We start from the raw sequence: 20,326 nt of genomic DNA on the forward strand, positions 1-20,326 counted from the left end.
TTTTGCCTCTTGTAACTTTCTTTTCCTTTATTTATCTTCTCTCTCTTTTTGAGACTTTTAATGGCTCTTCTTGGAGCATCATGTAAAGGAGGACAGTCTGATGCATTTTTTGCTGTTTGAGGTTTCTTCAGGTTTGCTGACCTGCTCTTTTCTATAAATGTCAATCTTCTTTTCATCTTTTTATTCATGTTTTAAAAGCCTTTTGGGATGTCTCCTACAAGGGCGTTATCACTTCCTCTGCAGAGCAGGAGATTAAACCGTTTCCGGCCCGAGGTATGGGATGCTCTGGTAGAGTTTTCCTTCCCAACAGGAGTGGTTCAGCACGGCCCATCAAAGTCCCAGTTGGGCCTTGGGTTACAATTGCCCTTGGCCAAGACTAAGGGGTGAAAGGCCCTGCCCCAGGGGATCCCTTGTGGGATGTGGTTTGAGCTGAACACAGACAGCCGCCCAAACTCTGCCCCGAGTTCTGCCTGTGAAATCGGCCCTGGAAATTTGGCCCCAAGCCGGCCCCCCCTGCGAGATTGGAGGCAACCTGGGCTCTCCCTCCTCCTTGCAGGATAAGCTCCCAAGGGAAAACCCGTCTCGGGTTGGGGCTGCGAGCTTGTGCTGAGATCTGTGCTTTCAATTTCGGTTTGAGGCTCTCCTCAGAACCTAATTTCTCTCCCCATCTGAGCTGATCTCCCCCCTGGCTCCGGAACCAACCTTTTTTTGGCAAGACTGCAGATTTTCTTCGGCTGGTGAGTTGTTCTACTTCTTATCTTTACGAATTGTAGCAGTCAAGACTATTTTTGAGGCTCGATATAATATTGATAAAGAGGGTAAGAGAAGAGATTAGAAAGTCGCGTGTGTCTTCTCTGCCATCTTGGCTCCGCCCCCCGATTGTTTGCTTTTAATGCATGAAAATACATACCACAAATTCAAGGGAATTTATTATGTAACTGCAGACTTACTTAATAAATCAATATACTTAGAAATTCAAACATTTATTTCTTCAGTTATTTCAAATTTTACCCCAAACAAGTACTAGGATACATGTTACATCCTTCTAGGAGAATATGAATTCATTATTATAGAGATTTTACTATTTTAAAAAAATTGTCATGATGATAAGCTCTCAACAATGAAGTTTTGAAAATACTGAAATTCGTTAAAAACTTTTGTTTTTAAATTTGTAAAAAAAGATGGAATCAAGAGCAAATTTATGAAAATAATAGCTAGAATATTAAGGTCAAGAAGAAGGTGAAACTGCAAATGAATACAAAAACAATATAAAAGTTTTTTTCTCAAATTTATGTTGTTGAGAAGAGAAAGCTAAGACAACTAATTAAATCAGATAGGATGATAACAAGTGATGAAAAAAGTGCAAAAATACTCAACTTTTTTGCTTCTGTTTTCTATGCCAAGAATAATGATCCTAGTTCTAAAGAGTGCAAAAGAAACATATTTAAAATGAAATTAAAGTTAACTACAGAGAAGGGAAAAAAAAACTTAATTTCTTTTAATTAAGTGAAATCAAGAGGACAAAATTAAGTAAAACCCAGATTATTGACAATGCTTACTAAGTGTGCTATTTAGAGTTTCTAGTGTTGATATTTTTGAAAAAAATTCTGATGAATGGGATGGGATATAGGCAAATGATGTTCTATCTTTTAAATCTAGGGAAAGTTAATAAGTGTCAACCTAAAAGCAGTTATGTCTAACTTGGTTTAATTGCAAAATTCTTTATACAACTAATTTAATCTCCACATGAAGAATTTTCAGGAAAAATTGAAAAAAAAATACCTCATATACATTTTGAGGGCATGAATGGGTTTAAGCTGAATTATTATAGAGTTGCCACATTGATGAGATCCCAGATCTATTGAAATTTTATGAAAGGAATGATATGTTATGACTTCATAAAGAACAAATTATATTAAATTAGCATTATTTTCCCTCAAAAAGATAAAACAATGATAAATGAAAATAAATGCCTATCCTCATTTATATTTTATCTGACATAGGATTCATGCATTTCAGTAAAATTTTTTCATGACCTCTCTTATTATGAAAAAATGGAAATGAAGAAATATAAGCTGGATGTTTGTATCATTCAATGGATTTGCAACTGGTAAAATGATGAACCCAGTGAATAGTAATTAATGGATCAATATCAACCTGGAAGGATGTCTCTAATACTCTTGCATTCTGTCCATGGTTCTGGGCTGTTTAACATTTTTATCAGCAGCTTAAATTAAGTCACGGATGGCATGCATATTGATTTACTGCTTACATGAAACTAGGAAAAATAGTTGACACATTTGATGACAAAATCAGGATCTAAAAAGATGTTGACAGGTTTCATAATTGCCTATATCTAATAAACAATGTCCAATAAGAGTAAATTCACATAAAGGCTTATGAATGTTTAAAAATTAACAAATAGAGAATGTGGAAGTGTGGTTAGACAGCAATTCAAGTGAAAAATTCCTATTTTTATGTATTCTTTTCTTAATGTTTATCAATAGTGGGACAACCTCACACAACACACATACTCCCAAAATATCAAACCAAACCAAATAACTGAAAAATAACACCCTAATTTGTTAACAGGTTCTATTTATAATTATGAGAGTTATCATTTATATAGTTTAAAAAATAAACATCACATAAATTCTTTCATTTAACTCTAATAAAATTCCTGCAAGGTAGTTGCTATTATTACTGGGATTGTGCAGATGAGGAAACTGGGATTCAGAGAAGTTTCCTTGGGGACACATTCTAATTCGTATTTTCTAACTCCATGTATAGCTATAGAGTCCAGACCTGAAGATAGATAGTCAATCTAGCAGCTGCTAGAGGCTAAAACTGTGGCTGGAGTGGGGCTGCTCTAGAATATTTTCCTTATTTTCCATGCCATTGATAGGATTAGGTAACAACTTACATCCTTGCATCTTTTAACTCCACCTCTTAACCAATACATTTCTTTGTCTAAGAGTTTATCTTTCTTATTGCAAAATTATCAAGTTATGACAAAATAAAAACTACTTCATTCCATTGATAAATTTTACTGAAATTTAGTCAACATCATGACAATCAAAACAGGTTCAAATAAAATTTTATTATCTATTATATATAAGGCTTGGCATGGGGTTGTTGTGACTTTTAGTACTGATTTAGCAGACTTCAATTTTGACATATGCCTTTTTTGTTATTATCTTGGATACTTATTTAAATATTATAATAGACCAGAAAAGAGAAACTTGAGAAGGTTATTTAATAATAATCTTCCAATATATAAAAGGCCATCAGTATGGAAGAACTAATTTTGCTCTTCTGCTCCAAAGGGTAGAAGCAGGATAAAGATGCTGGTTGTTTGGTTGTTTCCATTCTCAAAACGGACCAAAATGACATCATTCTGTTGGAGTCAATATACAATATATCTGACTATATTTGATCAAAATAATATGAATTATGAAAACTCTACTAGTAGTCAGGCAAAACAGTCCACATGATCATTTTGATGTCTGCAAATTTGTGCAACTTAAATTTATTTGAACTACTTAATTCTGCTTCACTCATAATAATATAATAATAGAATGCCATTCAGAATGGTCCTTTGCAGTATCAAAGTTCTTTAGGGAGACCTTGAGAGTGTCTTTGTATCATTCCTTCTGACCTCTTGAGTCAGTTGTTCTTATGAGCCCTTATGAGTTCTTGAAACATATGCTTGACATTCAAATAACCTGTGTTCTGTGTAGGAGAATTTGAATGCTCGTCAGTTTAGCTTGAGAAAAGACTCAGTGTCCACTATCTTTTCTTGCCAGGTGATCTTCAGAATCTTCCTAAGACGATTCAAATGAAAGTGATTTAGTGTTGGTAGACTATCCAGGTTTCACAGACATAACAACAGTGAGGTCAGCACAACAGTTCTGTGGACCTTCAGTTTGGTAGGCAATCTAATACCTCTTTCCTTTCACATTTTCTTTTGGAGAACCCCAAACACGGAGCTACTTCTGGTAATGCTTGTACCAATATCATCATCTTAGTGAATATCCCTGGAAAGTAAAAATACTGCTACAATAAGTGAACTTATCCATTCACTATTTCTCTATTTGCTGTAACTAAGGGCTCCACATATGGATGGTGTGGTGCTGGCAGATGAAGAACTTCTGTTTTCTTAGTGTTAATTGTTAGGAAAAAATTTAGTACAATCTGCAGGGATTCTATTCATATTTTGTTGCCTCTTAACCTAAACATCAACTGCATAATGATCTGCAAACAACAACAAAAGCAAGCACTAACTCTCTCTCCTCATAATTTACCATCAGTGTGGTAGTTGACCTTTATTCTGTGTTCATCCTCATTGAAGGCAGCTAGTAACAATGCTGAAAACAACATGCTGAAATAGGGGAACAAGTATGAAGCCGACGTACAATATTGATAAACTTCTCTGGGCAACTTTATTTTCATATGATTTTCTTTTTTCCATTTTGTCAAATCTATTTTAAGGAGTTATATGCTTTTTCCATTTAGCTAAATTGATTTTTGAGTTTTCTTTAGATAATTTCTGTTTCATTTTCCAAACTTGCCTGCTAAGTTCTCATGTCCTTCCCCTATTTTTCTTCTAACTTTCCTTTAAGTCCTTTTTTCCAAGAGAGCCTTGTGAGATGGAGATCAACTCATATTATCCTTTGAGGCTTTACTTGGAAACATTTTACCTTTTGTCCTCAGGGATTGAGGTCTGTTCTTCCCTATCTCCATAAAATCTATCTATGGTCAGAGCTCTTTTTGCTTTCTGCTCACTTTTAAAGATTAAGGTTTTCTATTAGGGCAAAGGGGAAATCGTCCCAAGTTTCCTCTTCATATGACAGTGACTTCACACTGTCCTGAGGCTGGTGCTGCTGGGTCCCTTCTCATGCTGGGTAGACATGGTCAAGTCCCCTGTTATTCAGGGGTTCAGGGGCTCACTCAATTTGCTTTCTGTAATTATGTTGGAGGTCTCAGCAGCTAGTTTGTTGACCCACTAGCTTGAGAACCAAGAAAGAGTAGGCAATGTTTTGGCTAAGAGCCTCCCAGTAGATTCCCCTGAAACACAGAGGCCTTTCTGCCCTGGATTCCTGAGCTAAGCCTATGCTGGGCCATCTCCCTCCAACCTCCCTTTGCCTGAGTGAAGCATATTTTCTGAAGTTCTTCCAAAATATTTTCTGCTGGAAATTCATTATACCCCAAATATTTGTGGCTTATGTCACTCCAAAATCAGTTTAGAGGCTTGATATAATGTTGATCTGAAGGAAGCCAGGACGAGCTCAAAGATCTGTCTACTCTCTGCCATCTTGGTTCCCCACCCACACACACACCATGATTTTCTTTCTTTTTTAAAAAATTACTTAGGGAACTTCATTTAATAAAATGTTAACAAAAGTCAATAATGATTTGTTGCATAATAATTTTCTGCAAGCCCTCAAAGTATTAAAGGCTTTAGTTCGGCAAACATGTACAGATCTCTGTTCTGTTCCTGGCATTTTTCCTGGAGTTGCTGGGTAGTAAGTGTCATATCAACTATTCCTTGGCCCTTTCTGATGCTATACTGGCTCTCAGGTAGATAACCATCTTCCAGGTGAAGAATAAATATAGTCAGGGGGACTCTAAAGAATTTTGCCAGCATTGCCAAAGAAAGGCCTTTTTTCCTCCTGTGATTGTCATAGGACAATCTATTTCCTTTACATTTATAGAGATGGACAATGAAGGTATTATTGAACTCCTGGGAAATAATCTCATTTTGCTATATAAATTGAAAAAAAAATGTTATCAGCCTTTGTATGAGCAGTAGACCCTTTGCCTTGTAAATCTAAACTGGAACAGAATCAATACCAGATATATATATATATATATATATATATATATATATATATATATATATTTTTTTTTTTTTTAATTTTATTTAATAGCCTTTTATTTACAGGATATATACATGGGTAACTTTACAGCATTAAAATTTCCAAACCTCTTTTCCAATTTTTCATCTCCCCCCCCACCCCCCCCTAGATGGCAGGATAATAGATTTAAATATATTAAAATATAAATTAGATACAAAAATTATACATGACCAAAAGTTATTTTTGAAAAAAAATCAGACCTGAAATATTGTACAATTAGCTTGAAGGAAATCAAAATGCAGGTTTATAAAAAGGGGATTGAATTAATGTTGGTTTTAGTCATCTCCCAGGTTCTTTTTTAGGCATAGTGGTTCAGTTCAACTGCTCCATTAGAAATGATTTGGTTATCTCGTTTGAGGTACCATCCATCAAATTTCACTATAGTATTGTTGTTGAAGTATATAATGATCTCCTGGTCCTGCTCATTTCACTCAGCATCAGTTCATGTAAGTCTCTCCAGGCCTTTCTGAAATTATCCTGTTGAACACCAGATATTTTTCTGTATAACAGTAAGCTAATGCCATTCAAAACCTCTTCTTCATTTGGAAGTTCCATTCAAATGGAATTAACTTCAATCTGAGGTATATATATTATCAGTGGCTTCAGCTTTGTTTAGTGACCAGTATGTTAAAAACATTATGGAAGTGTTTAGTTCATCTCTTCAGGATTATGTCCTTATAATGAATCAATGTGGCTTGATCAGCCTTAAATAGTTGAGAGATAGATCATAAATCTTTGGCTCATTAACTGTATTTGGGGCATCATAAAAATTGGATTTTTGTTAATCATAAAACTGGATTTCATCTGCCTTCTTATTGAGTCAAGAATCTTCCCTTGAACTTTACTTTTGATAGAATTAAAATCTGTCTTAAAGACAGATGAACTATCCTTCTGATCAACTCTGTGGAGTTTTTCATTTGTAATGGGCTGAAGCTTGAATTGATGCACTGAGGTCCCAAGCATGTGAGGCTAAATAGTAATTGGACTATACTCTATTAATATATATACTTGGAGAAAGAATAGCCCCACCCACTCTCTGTGCAAATCCTGATTTAAAATTATAGGAAATGGGAAATTTTGGTGGGTGGCAGAGGGGCAGGAAAGAGGCGGGAGAGAGACCTGGCTGGTGTCTTTCCAGTCCATTGCTTCAGATCCCCCCTTTACCTCTGTCCCCTTCACTGTAATGGGCTGGGGTTGAGCAGACTGAGGTCCCAAGTATGTGAGGCAGATAGTAATTGGTATACTCTTTAAATATATGATTGGATGTAATTCTCCCTCTCCTTGCAAGTCCTGATGTTGTATAGGAAATAACGATTTTGGTGGTGGAGGCAAAAGAGAGAGGAAGAGGCTGGGGGAGATTGGGCCTGGGTTCGAGACCCAGGCTGTGGTTGTGTTGCTTGAGCTGCTTTTGACCGCTGCATAATTCCAATTCTCTTCCTCCGATCCTTCTTCACTAAGAATAAAGACTGACGATTTTCCCCTTACCTGAATTCCTGTCTCCTGTCGATTTAAAAATACACGATCTTCACACTTCACCTCCAATCCTTCTTCACCTCCTCAGAGAATAAAGATCGAAGATTTTCCCTTAACCTGAATTCCTGACTCCGGCTGATTTTAAATACGCGGTCATCACATTCATTTATCAGTTTCTGGATTTCTTTATTTTTATCAAATCAATCTTGAGATTTTTGAGTGTTCTGGTTGAGATAAGTAAGTGTGGTGCTGTACATCAAATCTCTGAAAGTTGTTCACTGCTGTTCTGCTCTGTTTTTGTCAACCACATGTTGGCTCAGATTTCCCTTTAAGTTACCAACAAAGTTTATACTTGGAGAAATTCTGTACTTTGTTAACATTGTCTTCTGGTAGTCATTTTTCTTGGAACTGCTGCTTTTGCTGAATGCAAATAAGTAGCTTGAAGAGGATAAGTATATAATGAATCCAATATTCTCTACCACATATCACTATAGTTACTCTCACATCCTCTTTCCTCTCCTTACAATGACAGTCCATTAATTGACAATGTTTTTCATGAGAGTCCATCCAAGAAGTGGTATTGCATTTGTGTAAATGGAAGACTTGTGTGTGTTGGTGATGAGGTCACAAGTTGGACAAGTCTTCAGTAGTAAGTGACCATTGCTATTGCTATTATTATAGTGTATTCAAGAGTATGTGAGAAGGAATAAGATATAAGAAACCTGGAAAAGTTGTAGGGGATTAAGTTACGGAAAGCTTTAAATGTTAAACATAGGATTTTGTATTTGATTCTGGAGGACCTACGAAGATACCGGAATTTATTGAATGGGAAGATGTATGTGAAATAAGTGATGTAAGATTTAGGAAAATCACTGGGTGGCTGAATGGAAGATGGTTTTGAGTGGAAATAAACTTGAGACACGAAGATTACCAATAAGCTATTGTGAGGAGTGAGATGATGAGAGGTAGTGTGATAGCAGTCTCAGAGAAGAGAAGGGGAGGTGTTGGAGAGAATTTGAGAGATGTTGCAAAGATGAAATTGAAATGCCTTGGAAACAATGAATATTTGTAGGGTATCAAATATGACTCTGAGCCTGAGGAATTAGGAGGTTGATTTTGTACTCTATTGTTATAAGGAAATTAGGAGAAACAGGGTGGGTTTAGAGAAAAAAGATAATGACTTTCCTTGTGTACATGGTGAGATTAAAATGTCTACTATCCAGTATAAGATATCTAAAAGGCAATTGGAGATGCAAGAATGGAAATCAACAGAGAAGGTGGGACAGTAGAGCTAAACAGGAGAATTAAATGACATGAAACTTTTTGTGTCTTTACCTTGTCTCCTCTGTCAGCTCCTAAAAGCTAATGAGTTTACTTTATATGCGTTTGTATTAAATTTCAGTAAAAATGATTTTTCTGCCTAACATAGTCAGTTTTTATATTATCTTCTCCTAAGACTCAAGTCTTAGTCATTGAAACAAAGTGTCACCACAACCTTTATAAGCACTACCTCTATAAATAAATCAGCCTGCTTGAAATTGTTTTCAGGGTTGTTCTCAGTGGCCTATGCAAACTCTTTTCATATGATCTCCATTCTGGGGATTCTGACAAGGGCAGATTATTTTGTCAAGGAGCTAGAAGTACTTGGCACCTCTTTCAGTCTTGTGATTGATGTAGAATAGTTCAACAAGACTTCAAGCAATTCAAGAAATTGCCTTTTGCTTCACAGGAGAAATGTACATTTACTTTATTTTATTTTATTTTTCTTACAACACTGTCTGCAGATAAACAGAAAGGCTGTGAAACGGGAAATTAATTTAAAATAGATCTTAGAGGTCAAACCTGAAAACAAATCCATTCAAATGTAAATCTTTTGCCCTAACTCTATCCACCATCAGTTAGTGAATCACTTGTTATTTAAGGTTGTTTTGAAGAATTACGGGAATGAAACATCTTAATGTTCTTATTCATATAAAAAGTGCAGGGTACTAAAAGTTTGATCTTCAGAAAGTCCCCATGACAGGAACATCAGGATAAATGTCATTAAGGATTTAATCGGAGTTGACAGGAGATTACCTGCAAATGAGTCAAGGGAAAATACTGAAATGTCATTTTCTGCCTCTAATAGTGTATAGACAAGGTGCTAACAGCACAAAATCACTTCTATGCCTTCCTCTCCTGGGAGGCACAGTCGTAGGATATGCTCTCAGGTAAGACTGGTAGGGGCCAGGTCAGGCATTTTCCATCTGTCTGAAAAGACTTCCCCCTGTTCAGGGGGCCTACCACTCCCTGCTGTCACCTCACAAATGTCTTCCTCAAGTGAAATTACAAAGTGACCTAGTGTCTTATGCCTTCTGTCTCTTGACGGTGTAATGTGTTCCCAAGGGGAAAGCTGCAAGGGGCCAGATTGGTAATCTTCCAAATACCTTAAAACAATGACTTTTATCTGCACCAGCACAAAGTAGCCTTGACTTCCCCATACTAGCTCCATTTCTCAAATGGAATATTGGGTGCTTCCTAGTCTCTTTGTTGCAAAGAGGAGCAGTCTATACTTCGGGCATTTCATCTTCTACTGTACTTGGCCTTTGAAAGAAATGGAAGAGAAAAGATGGGAATAGGACTCTTAATTTGGTGAGTTATCTTGATTTCAATTTCCACCTGAAACTAATCTCCATTCTAAGCGGGAAGAAAACTTTAAGTAGGACCTGCCATTTGAACATTTGGCTTTTGGGAAGAGGAGTGGTGCCTTCCATTCAATAATGAAAAATTTCACATCCTTGTTGTTAAAGTCTTTTCAGTTACATCCAACTCTTTTTGATCACATTTGGGGTTTTCTTGGCAAAGATACAGAATGGTTTTCTATTTCCCTCTCCAGATCATTTTACAAATGAAGAACACTTACACATTGTAAATGTCTGAGGACTTATTTGAGCTCAGGTCTTTCTGATTCCAGACCCAGAATCTTATTTACTATACCACCCAGCTGCCCAAACTCCTGTAGATCATCATCCAAATCCCATTCCCCAATCTTATCACCTGATCCCTCATTCTCATTTCCCTCAATTCTTCTATCACAAAGTTTCTATTTGCCCTTCCTTCCAATTTGCCCTCTGGAATGCCTCTTCCACGACAAACACAGTTCCCTACATCTTAAATTTTTCCTCTACTTACTCCTTCCATCTAATAACTATTACTTATACCAATCAGAGTCCCAAAAAACTATTTTAATTACCTAGAAAAAATAACAACAAAGTTCATATGGAAAAACAAAAGGTCAAGAATTTCAAGGGAATTAATGAAAAATAAAATCAAATGAAGGTGGCTTAGCTGTACCAGATATAAAATTATATTATAGAGCAGCAGTTACCAAAACTATTTGGTACTGGCTAAGGAATAGACTAGTTGATCAGTGGAATAGATTAGGTTCAAGGGATAAAACAGTCAACAAATATAGCAACCTAGTCTTTGACAAACCCAAAGATCCCAGCTTTTGGGATAAGAACTTACTGTTTGATAAAAATTGCTGGGAAAATTGGAAACTAAGATGGCAGAAACTAGGCATTGATCCATACTTAACACCCTACACCAAGATAAGGTCAAAATGGGTTCATGACCTAGGCATAAAGAATGAAATTATTAATAAATTAGAGGAACACAGGATAGTTTACCTCTCAGACCTGTGGAAGGGGAAGGTCTTTATGACCAAAGAAGAACTAGAGATCATTACTGATCACAAAATAGAAAATTTCGAATATACCAAACTGAAAAGTTTTTGTACAAACAAAACTAATGCAGACAAGATTAGAAGGGAATCAATAAACTGGGAAAATATTTTTTACAGTCAAAGGTTCTGATAAAGGCCTCATTTCCAAAATATATAGAGAATTAACTCTAATTTATAAAAAATCAAGCCATTCTCCAATTGAAAAATGGTCAAAGGATATGAACAGACAATTCTCAGATGAAGAAATTGAAACTATTTCTAGTCATATGAAAAGATGCTCCAAGTCATTATTAATCAGAGAAATGCAAATTAAGACAACTCTAAGATACCACTATACACCTGTCAGATTGGTTAAGATGACAGGAAAAAATAATGATGATTGTTGGAGGGGATGCGAGAAAACTGGGACATTGATGCATTGTTGGTGGAGTTGTGAACGAATCCAACCATTTTGGAGAGTAGTTTGGAACTATGCTCAAAAAGTTATCAAACTGTGCATACCCTTTGATCCAGCAGTGTTACTACGGGGATTATATCCCAAAGAGATTATAGGGAAGGGAAGGGGACCTGTATGTGCACGAATGTTTGTGGCAGCCCTTTTTGTAGTGGCTAAAAACTGGAAACTGAATGGATGTCCATCAGTTGGAGAATGGCTGAATAAATTGTGGTATGTGAATATTATGGAATATTGCTGTTCTGTGGGAAATGACCCACAGGATGATTTCAGAAAGGCCTGGAGAGACTTGCACGAACTGATGCTGAGTGGAATGAGCGGGACCAGGAGATCATTGTATACTTCAACAACAATACTATATGATGACCAGTTCTGATGGACCAGGCCATCCTCAGCAACGAGATCAACCAAATCATTTCCAATGGAGCAGTAATGAACTGAACCAGCTATGCCCAGAAAAAGAACTCTGGGAGATGACTAAAAACCATTACATTCAATTCCCAATCCTTATATTTATGCACACCTGCATTTTTGATTTCCTTCATAAGCTAATTGTACAATATTTCAGAGTCTGATTCTTTTTGTACAGCAAAATAACGTTTTGGTCATGTATACTTATTGTGTATCTAATTTATATTTTAATATATTTAACATCTACTGGTCATCCTGCCGTCTGGGGGAGGGGGTGGGGGGTAGGAGGTGAGGGATTGGGGCGGGAGGTTTGGCAATTGTTAATGCTGTGGGGTTGCCCATGCATGTATCCTGTAAATAAAAGGCTATTAAATAAATAAAAAAAACACATACTTTATTATTATGGCTTTTTGTTTGCAGGTATATGCATGGGTAATTTTTCAGCATTGACAGTTGCCGAACCTTTTGTTCCAATTTTTCCCCTTTTTCCCCCCACCCCCTCCTCCGGATGGCAGGTTGGCCAATACATTAACATATACTTTAAGAGATTTAACATGTATTGGACTACCTGACATCTGGGGAGGGAGGTGGGGGGGGGAGGGGAAAAGTTGGAGCAGAAGCCTTTGCAAGGGTCAATGTGGACAAATTACCCTTGCATATGTTTTGTAAATAAAAAGCTATAATTAAAAAAAAGAAAAAAAATAATAACTATTACTGAAATATAGCTTTTCCTAATGCCACAGCCTTACCTGGATGCCCTTTCGAATAATGGCTTCATCTTCATTCATTCCCCTTTGCTCACTGGTTAAGGTAGGAGAGTATTTGCTCTCCATTTCCACTCACAGATTTTTCCTCTGTCTGTCATTCAGTAATCCTTCTTCATTACTTCATGCTAGTCGTATCTACGACCCAATTAAAATCATGTTAGTTATTATCTACAGACCTCTAATTCCCATCCATTTTTAATGTTTGATATCAGACTGATACTTTTTCTCTCCTCATACTAGGAGACTTAAACATACATATCAACTCTCCCTAAAACAGTACCATACTTCAACCCATTCACTTTCCATGAGATTCTCCTTTATCTCCCCTTAGTGTCCCACATAATGATGGTCAAAACCTTGATCTTAACAACACCCACAAATGGAACAGTTCTATGTTCGAAATTTCTGAAATTCCTCCAAATAATCTTAATCTTTTGGATGTTAACATCTCCCTCTTTGTTCCTTTAACAAAAATCTACCCTGCATTCATACTGTGACCTCCAATTCCTTGATCCTTCAATTATTTCCCAGGACATCTCCTCTACATTAACCACTGTTTCCCTTTTTTTTCTACTGTAACCTTCTCTACTGTAACACGTGTGTGTGTGTGTGTGTGTGTGGTGTGTGTGTGTGTGTGTGTTTTTCTGAATGAAGATGGAAAAAATCATGCAACTATTTTACTAGATCTACTACAAATACAATTCTATTACATACTCCTTTTATCAACTCACATTCTCTATCATGATCTTCCAAATCTGTTCACTTTTAGTAATTCTCTCATGGGTCTTTTCCCCCCACTCTCTCATATTTTACAGAAAAAAGGTCATTCAACATGATCTCTTCCTCTTCTCTGTCTCATCTTCCATCATTTAGATGACTTTTATCACTATCTCCTCCTTTACCCCTTCTTTATTTGGTAAAGGACCTTTGTCCTACTAGTTCAAATGTTCCCATTGATCCTATCTACAACAACATTTTTTCCTCTCATTCCCTTCTGCTTACAAATATGTCCATTTCCTCCATATCCTGAAAGACCCTCACTTTGTCCCTCTATTCTCGGTGTCATCCTATATCTATTCTACTTTTTCTAGCTAAACCCATTGAAAAGACCATTTACACTAAGTGTACCCACTCTTTCTTTTCCAGCTTTCCCCTTCACCTCTTTTGCTGAAACTGCTTTTTTCCAAAGTTACTAATGATCTCTAGTGATTGATGATCTCAAAGATAGTGAAGATTTCCAGAAGTCTTTTTTTTTTCTATTCTCATTCTTACCTTCTTTTTCCTCTAGATTTTCAAAAAATTACTCTCTACTAGTTCTTATCCTACTTATCTGACTGTTCCTTCTTTGTTTCCTTTGCTGGATGCTCTTCCCTGTAACCCCAAGTGTCTCCTAGTCTTGGGCTATCTTCTTTAATCCCTACATAATTTAGTCATCTCATCAATTCACAGGAGTATAATTACCATCTCTGTGTTCATGATTTTCATGTGTTCTTACTCCAGTCTTTCTGCTGACCTATCTTGCATCACTAATTGCCTTTTAGATATTTCAAACTAGATGTCCAGTATGCACCTTAAATTTACCATATCCAAAAAACGAACTCATTATCTTTTCCCTTATACCCTTCCTTTTCCTACCTGCTATATATAGCATCTCAACATCATCCAAGATTCTTCACAAACTCTATCATTATCCCCCACCATTTTCCAATATGGTGCCCAAGACCTATTGATTTTACTTTTGCAACATCTTTCAGAGATGACCTCTTGCCTTCTCTGATACTGATTTTAGTGTAGAACATCATCACCTAAGGCCTGAACTTATGTAATGTCCTTCTGATGTTTCCCCTGCCTTAAATCTTTACCCATTTTAATCTATTCTCCATCCTATCACTAAGTGATTTTCATAAAGCACAGGATTACTAAGTGATCACCAACACAAGTCTTCCATTTACACAAATGCAATACAACTTCTTGGATGGACTCTCATGGACAACATTGTCAATTAATGGACTGTCATTGTAAGGAGAGGAAAAAGGAAGTGAGAATAACTATAGTGATATATGGTAGAGAATACTGGATTCATTATATACTTATCCTCTTCAAGCTACTTATTTGCATTCAGCAAAAGCAGCAGTTCCAAGAAAAATGACTACCAGAAGACAATGTTAACAAAGTACAGAATTTCTCCAAGTATAAACTTTGTTGGTAACTTAAAGGGAAATCTGAGCCAACATGTGGTTGACAAAAACAGAGCAGAACAGCAGTGAACAACTTTCAGAGATTTGATGTACAGCACCACACTTACTTATCTCAACCAGAACACTCAAAAATCTCAAGATTGATTTAATAAAAATAAAGAAATCCAGAAACTGATAAATAAATGTGATGACCACGTATTTAAAATCAGCCGGAGTCAGGAATTCAGGTTAAGGGAAAATCTTCGATCTTTATTCTTTGTGGAGGTGAAAAAGATCGGAGGTGAAGGGGGATCAGAAGTAAAAGGGGGATCTCGATAGCAATGTAAGCAGATGCGACAAGACATCAGCCAGCAGTCTCTCTCCGCCTCTCTTCCTGCCCCTCTGCCTCTACCCACCAAAATCGTCATTTCCTATACAACACATCAGGACTTGCACAGAGAGTGGGTGGGGGCTATTCTTTCTCCAAGTATATATATTAATAGAGTATGGTCCAATTATTTAGCCTCACATGCTTGGGACCTCAGTGCATCAACTCAAGCCTCAGCCCATTACACTACTCAATAATATCTCTTTTTTCCTCCAAGATCAAATATAATATCTTTTTTTTGGCATTCAAAGGTCTCTTAGCTCTTAATTTAACTATCTCTTAGCTTTACAGACTAGATTTTACTCCTATCCTGTACTCTTTCATCCAGTGATATTGGTGTCCTTCTTGTCCTATAACCAACACTCCATTTCTGGACTCTGGGATTTTCTTTCTCTATCTCCCATACCTTAGATACTTTCCTTCCCTCAATCAGCCTATCATACTTTTAGCTTCTTTTAAGTTCCAATTAAATCCTTTTTTTTTTTTAAATTTAAAGCTTTTCCTTACGCCTCTTAATTCCAGTACTACTTTTTCTGTTAATTCATTTCTATTTATCGTGTATGTAGCATGTTTACTTACTTCCCCTTACCTCCCAACAACTATGCAAGTTTTTTGCAGTCAAGGATCTAAAAAGTATCTTTAGAGCTTAATTGATTGATTACAAGATATCAGAATTCCTAGATAGCCCCAAATGGAATTTTTTCCTGAATAGAAGGAAAGTAGATTACAATCTGCTCCTGTTGCCTTATTTGAACTTCCCAAGCACATATTGCCTTATTTAAATCAGGGAACAGAATTAGGTATCACATATGCTGGAGACTGTCACATCTGAAAGAAAGAATTAGAGCCCATTAAATTCAATCCTCTTTTTTATTCAGAAGGTAAAGAGTTTCAGAACATTTAACCTGAGTCAACTACTTGTTGCCATGGATCAGAAGACTGATTCTGGAATTTAGAAGATACAATTTTTAAATACTAACTCAGATACTAATTATATGGCCTTGGGCAAGTCATTAAACTTTGCCTGCCTCAATTTCTTTTCTTTTTCTTTTTTTCTTCTTTTTTAATTGTAATTATTATTATAACTTTTTATTATAAAACAAGTGCATGGGTAATATTTCAACATTGATGCTTGCAAAACCTTCTGTTCCAACTTTTCCTTTCCTTCCTCCCATCCCCTCCCCTAGATGGCAGATAGTCCAAAACATGTTAAACATGTTAAAGTATATATTAAATCCAATATACGCATACACATTTATACAGTTATTTTGCTGTACAAGAAAAATCGTATCTACAAAGAAAGAAAAAAACTGAGAAGGAAAACAAAAATGCAAGCAAACAACAGAAAAAGTGAGAATGCAATCATTTTCCATAATTCTCTCTCTGGGTGTAGTTGACTTTCTTTATTACTGAACAATTAGAACTGGGATCATCTCATTGTTGAAGAAAGCCACGTCCATCAGAATTGATCATCATATAATTTTGTTGTTGCCATGTGTAATGATCTCCTGGTTTTGCTCATTTCACTCAGCATAAGTTTGTATGTCTCTCTGGCCTCTCTGAAATCATCCTGTTGGTGTCATTTCTTACAGAACAATAATTTTCCATAACATTCATATACCACAATTTATTCAGCCATTCTCCAATTGATGGGCATCCACTCAGTTTCCAGTTTCTTGCCATTACAAAGAGACCTGCCACAAACATTCTTGAACCTACAGATCCCTTTTCTTTCTTTAATATCTTTAGGATATAATCCCAGTAGAAACACTGCTGGATGAAAGGGTATGCAACTTTTTGAGCATAGTTCCAAACTGCTCTCCAGAATGGCTGGATCCTTCACAACTCCACCAACAATGCATCAGTGTCCCAGTTTTCCCACATTCCCTGCAACATTTGTCATTATCTTTTCCTGTCATCTTAGCCAGTTTGAGAGTTGTGTAGTGGTATCTCAGAATTATCCCAATTTGCATTTCTCTGATCAGTAGTGATTTGGAGCACCTTTTCATAGGACTAGAAATAATTTCTCTTGCCCCTCATTGCTCATGGTCTCCGCCATTTCAGGTGGACAGGCAGTGCTGGTCACATAAGGCCTGTTCCACTTGGGAGTTGGGGCCATGACCCCCAACAATGTGCCCCTTCGATTATGCTTCCAAAATATTCTGGAAACATTAAAATTTGTAGTCTATAAGAGTAGTTAGACATGTATGAGAAATTACCTATACGGAATTTCTATAATTATATTATATATTTATGAATTGTCCTAACTAAAATGATGAAATACTATTTTTGGTATTTCATTAGTATTCATTAGTATTGTCAGTATATGCTGGCAAAAATATAAGATAAAATGTATTAGTTAAAATATGGCAGGAATTTTTGAAATAAAAACATCTATGAGAGCTGAAGATTGACATAAACAATAGACAACTACCCTTATTAGTTGTCTGTTTAATAGTATTCTTAGTAGTAGTCTGAAGAGTCATGGAAGCTTCATTTGATTTGCTTTAAAGAAATTCTTCATTGTTCAATATGATTAATTACTCTGGTAATAATATTAAAGTTCTGAGATTGTAACTTGTCAACTGGTTCTTTTTACTCTTGTTTCTACAATTGTCCTAATTTTTTTTGAATAGTTATCCTATTCCCTAGCTTCTTTGTCATTTCATTTACATTATTAATTACTTTCTATAATAATTACTACTGGTGTCTCCTTTTACATTGTTATATAAACAGATGTTTAGAGCATATGTGCAGATGCACACACACACACACACACACATACTCTTAGCCCTTTGCCATCTTCTTATTAAATTGTTATCGGCCAAGTTGTGATAACCTTTCAAGGGATATATAATGAATATACTTCTGATTCTTAAGAGGAAAAAGCCAATTAACTTAAAACTGTCTTCATTGCTTTTATATATATATATATATATATATATATATATATATATGTATATATACACATATATATAAATTTTGAATTGCATTGTATTGGCTGTGTTTTGGAGCAAGAGGAGAAAAGACACACCGTTTTATAGCATATAGATGCTGTTGATTAAATTACAATTCTCTACCTTGGTAAAATGATTTTACTTTTTATTTTTTTAGTGCTTTATAGAGTGGTTATAATTATAAATCTGATAAAATATTGCATAAACATTTTTTATTCTACCTTTTGGAAGTAACGTTACTTTATATATATATATATATATATATATATATATATATGAATTATCCATGTGGTAGGTAGTATTTTCAATTTTTATATATGTCTTAACTTCTTAGATATTAATTCATCAGAAATGAATTAATATATCTAAATTCCATAACTTCTTTGGACATATTGAAGTTATTAGAATTAGAATCTGAGAAATGGTACACATTGAATCAAATAGATAAGCTTTTGAGAGATATATATTAATTAAAATAATTTCTTATATAGGTAAGTATATATAATTTATCTTTTGCAGTGTTGGTGACAGATGGAGAGATCATTTCATTTGTGGCTTACATCCAATCTGGATTTTGTAATGTTTATAGAGAAGTTATTGGACTTGTAAAATATGGAGTTAGGAAAACGGTAAGTTATTTTAACCTTAAAAAAAAGGATCTGTGATTTAATAATTTTGGGGAACTCCTGGTGAGATAACATCTTATACAAATGCATTTCATTGAGTGAGCTTAAACTTTTAGGTTGCCTGGGGAAATTGAGAGATTAAATAGTCAATCAGTCTTTTTATGAAGACCTCTGCTGAGGAAAAACAAAACAAAAAACAAATGCCATCATCTCATAAGATAGACTATTCTCTGTGAACAGCTCTAATTGTTAGATAATATCCTCCTTACCTAAAGTTTAAGCTACCCTATTGGCAATTTCCATTCTTGTTATTAGTTTGCCTTCTTTTCTAAGAAGAAAAACTTTCACTCCCTTGATGATTTTCCAAAAGCTTGAAGATTGCCATAATGTCCCTCATATCTTCTCTTCTCTAGGCTAATCATCTCTAACATGACATGAACTCAAGTCTCTTCACAATTCTGTTTGTCCTCCTCTGGGTGATTTCCATCTCATCAATGTGGTTCCTGACAGGAAAGGTCTCAATATGAAGACCATATTCCAATGGTTGTTTGATCAGGACAGAGTATAATGGGACTGTCAGTAATTTAGCTTCTCTTAATATATTGAGATCACATTATCTTTTTGGTCAGCAGTGTAAAATTGTTGATTCAAATTAAACTGAAGCCGTTAAAATCTTCATATATTTACCAGATGAACTGTCTAGCTACACCTCTCCATTTCTGTAACTTTGATATTTATTTTTGACCTCAAGACATTTCATTAATTTCTATTTTTATCTTATTCTAGTCTTCCCCATACACTAGACTATCCTGATGTTTTCTTTTTCCTTTTTTATTGTTCTATTTTTTTCTTGTTATTCATGTACATTTTTAAAATGCACATTTATTCAAGAATCATTTTGGGAGGAAATGATCAAAGAAAATGGAAAAGTCATGAGAGAAAATAAAAGAAGAAAAAGGAAAAAGTGAACTTGGCAAGTGTTGTTTTAAATTCAATCTCCATAGTTCTCTCTCTGGATGCAGATGGCATTTTCTATCAAAAATTTATTGGGATTGCTTTGCACCACTGAACCATTGAGAAGAACCAAGTCTTTCCTAGCTGATAATCGCACATTCTTGCTGTTATTGTGTATAATGTATTCCTGGTTCTGCTTGTTTCACTCCACATCAGTTCTTATAAATCTTTCCAAGCCTTTCTAAAATAAGCTTGTTCATAATTTTTTATAGAATAATAATATTCCATTATTTTCATACACCACAACTTATTCAGACATTCTCTAATTCATGGGCCTTTTCTTATTTTCCAATTCTTTGCTACCACAAAAAGAACTAAAACAAAAATTTTTGCATATATGGATTCTTTGCCCTTCTTTATTTTTTCCTTGGGATACATATCTAGTAGTGGTACTGTTGGACCAAAGGATTTATAGCC

The 20,326-nt window shown here is 35.5% G+C and overlaps 1 protein-coding gene across 2 annotated transcripts in view; it reads left to right on the top strand.

Moving 5' to 3' along the window:
* CNBD1 (cyclic nucleotide binding domain containing 1) overlaps window positions 1–20,326 on the top strand; it is a 541,331-nt gene that overhangs the window by 409,742 nt on the left and 111,263 nt on the right. For both annotated transcript variants that reach the window (XR_004231043.1, XM_031946954.1), the window contains exon 9: window positions 18,789–18,898. Coding sequence is in view for 1 of the 2 variants with exons in the window: in XM_031946954.1 (XP_031802814.1) it covers window positions 18,789–18,898 (110 nt within the window). In the remaining variant the exon portion in view is untranslated. The remainder of the gene's footprint in view (window positions 1–18,788; window positions 18,899–20,326) is intronic.

This window comes from Sarcophilus harrisii, chromosome 1 (assembly GCF_902635505.1).
Source record: "Sarcophilus harrisii chromosome 1, mSarHar1.11, whole genome shotgun sequence".
NCBI lineage: Eukaryota > Metazoa > Chordata > Mammalia > Dasyuromorphia > Dasyuridae > Sarcophilus > Sarcophilus harrisii.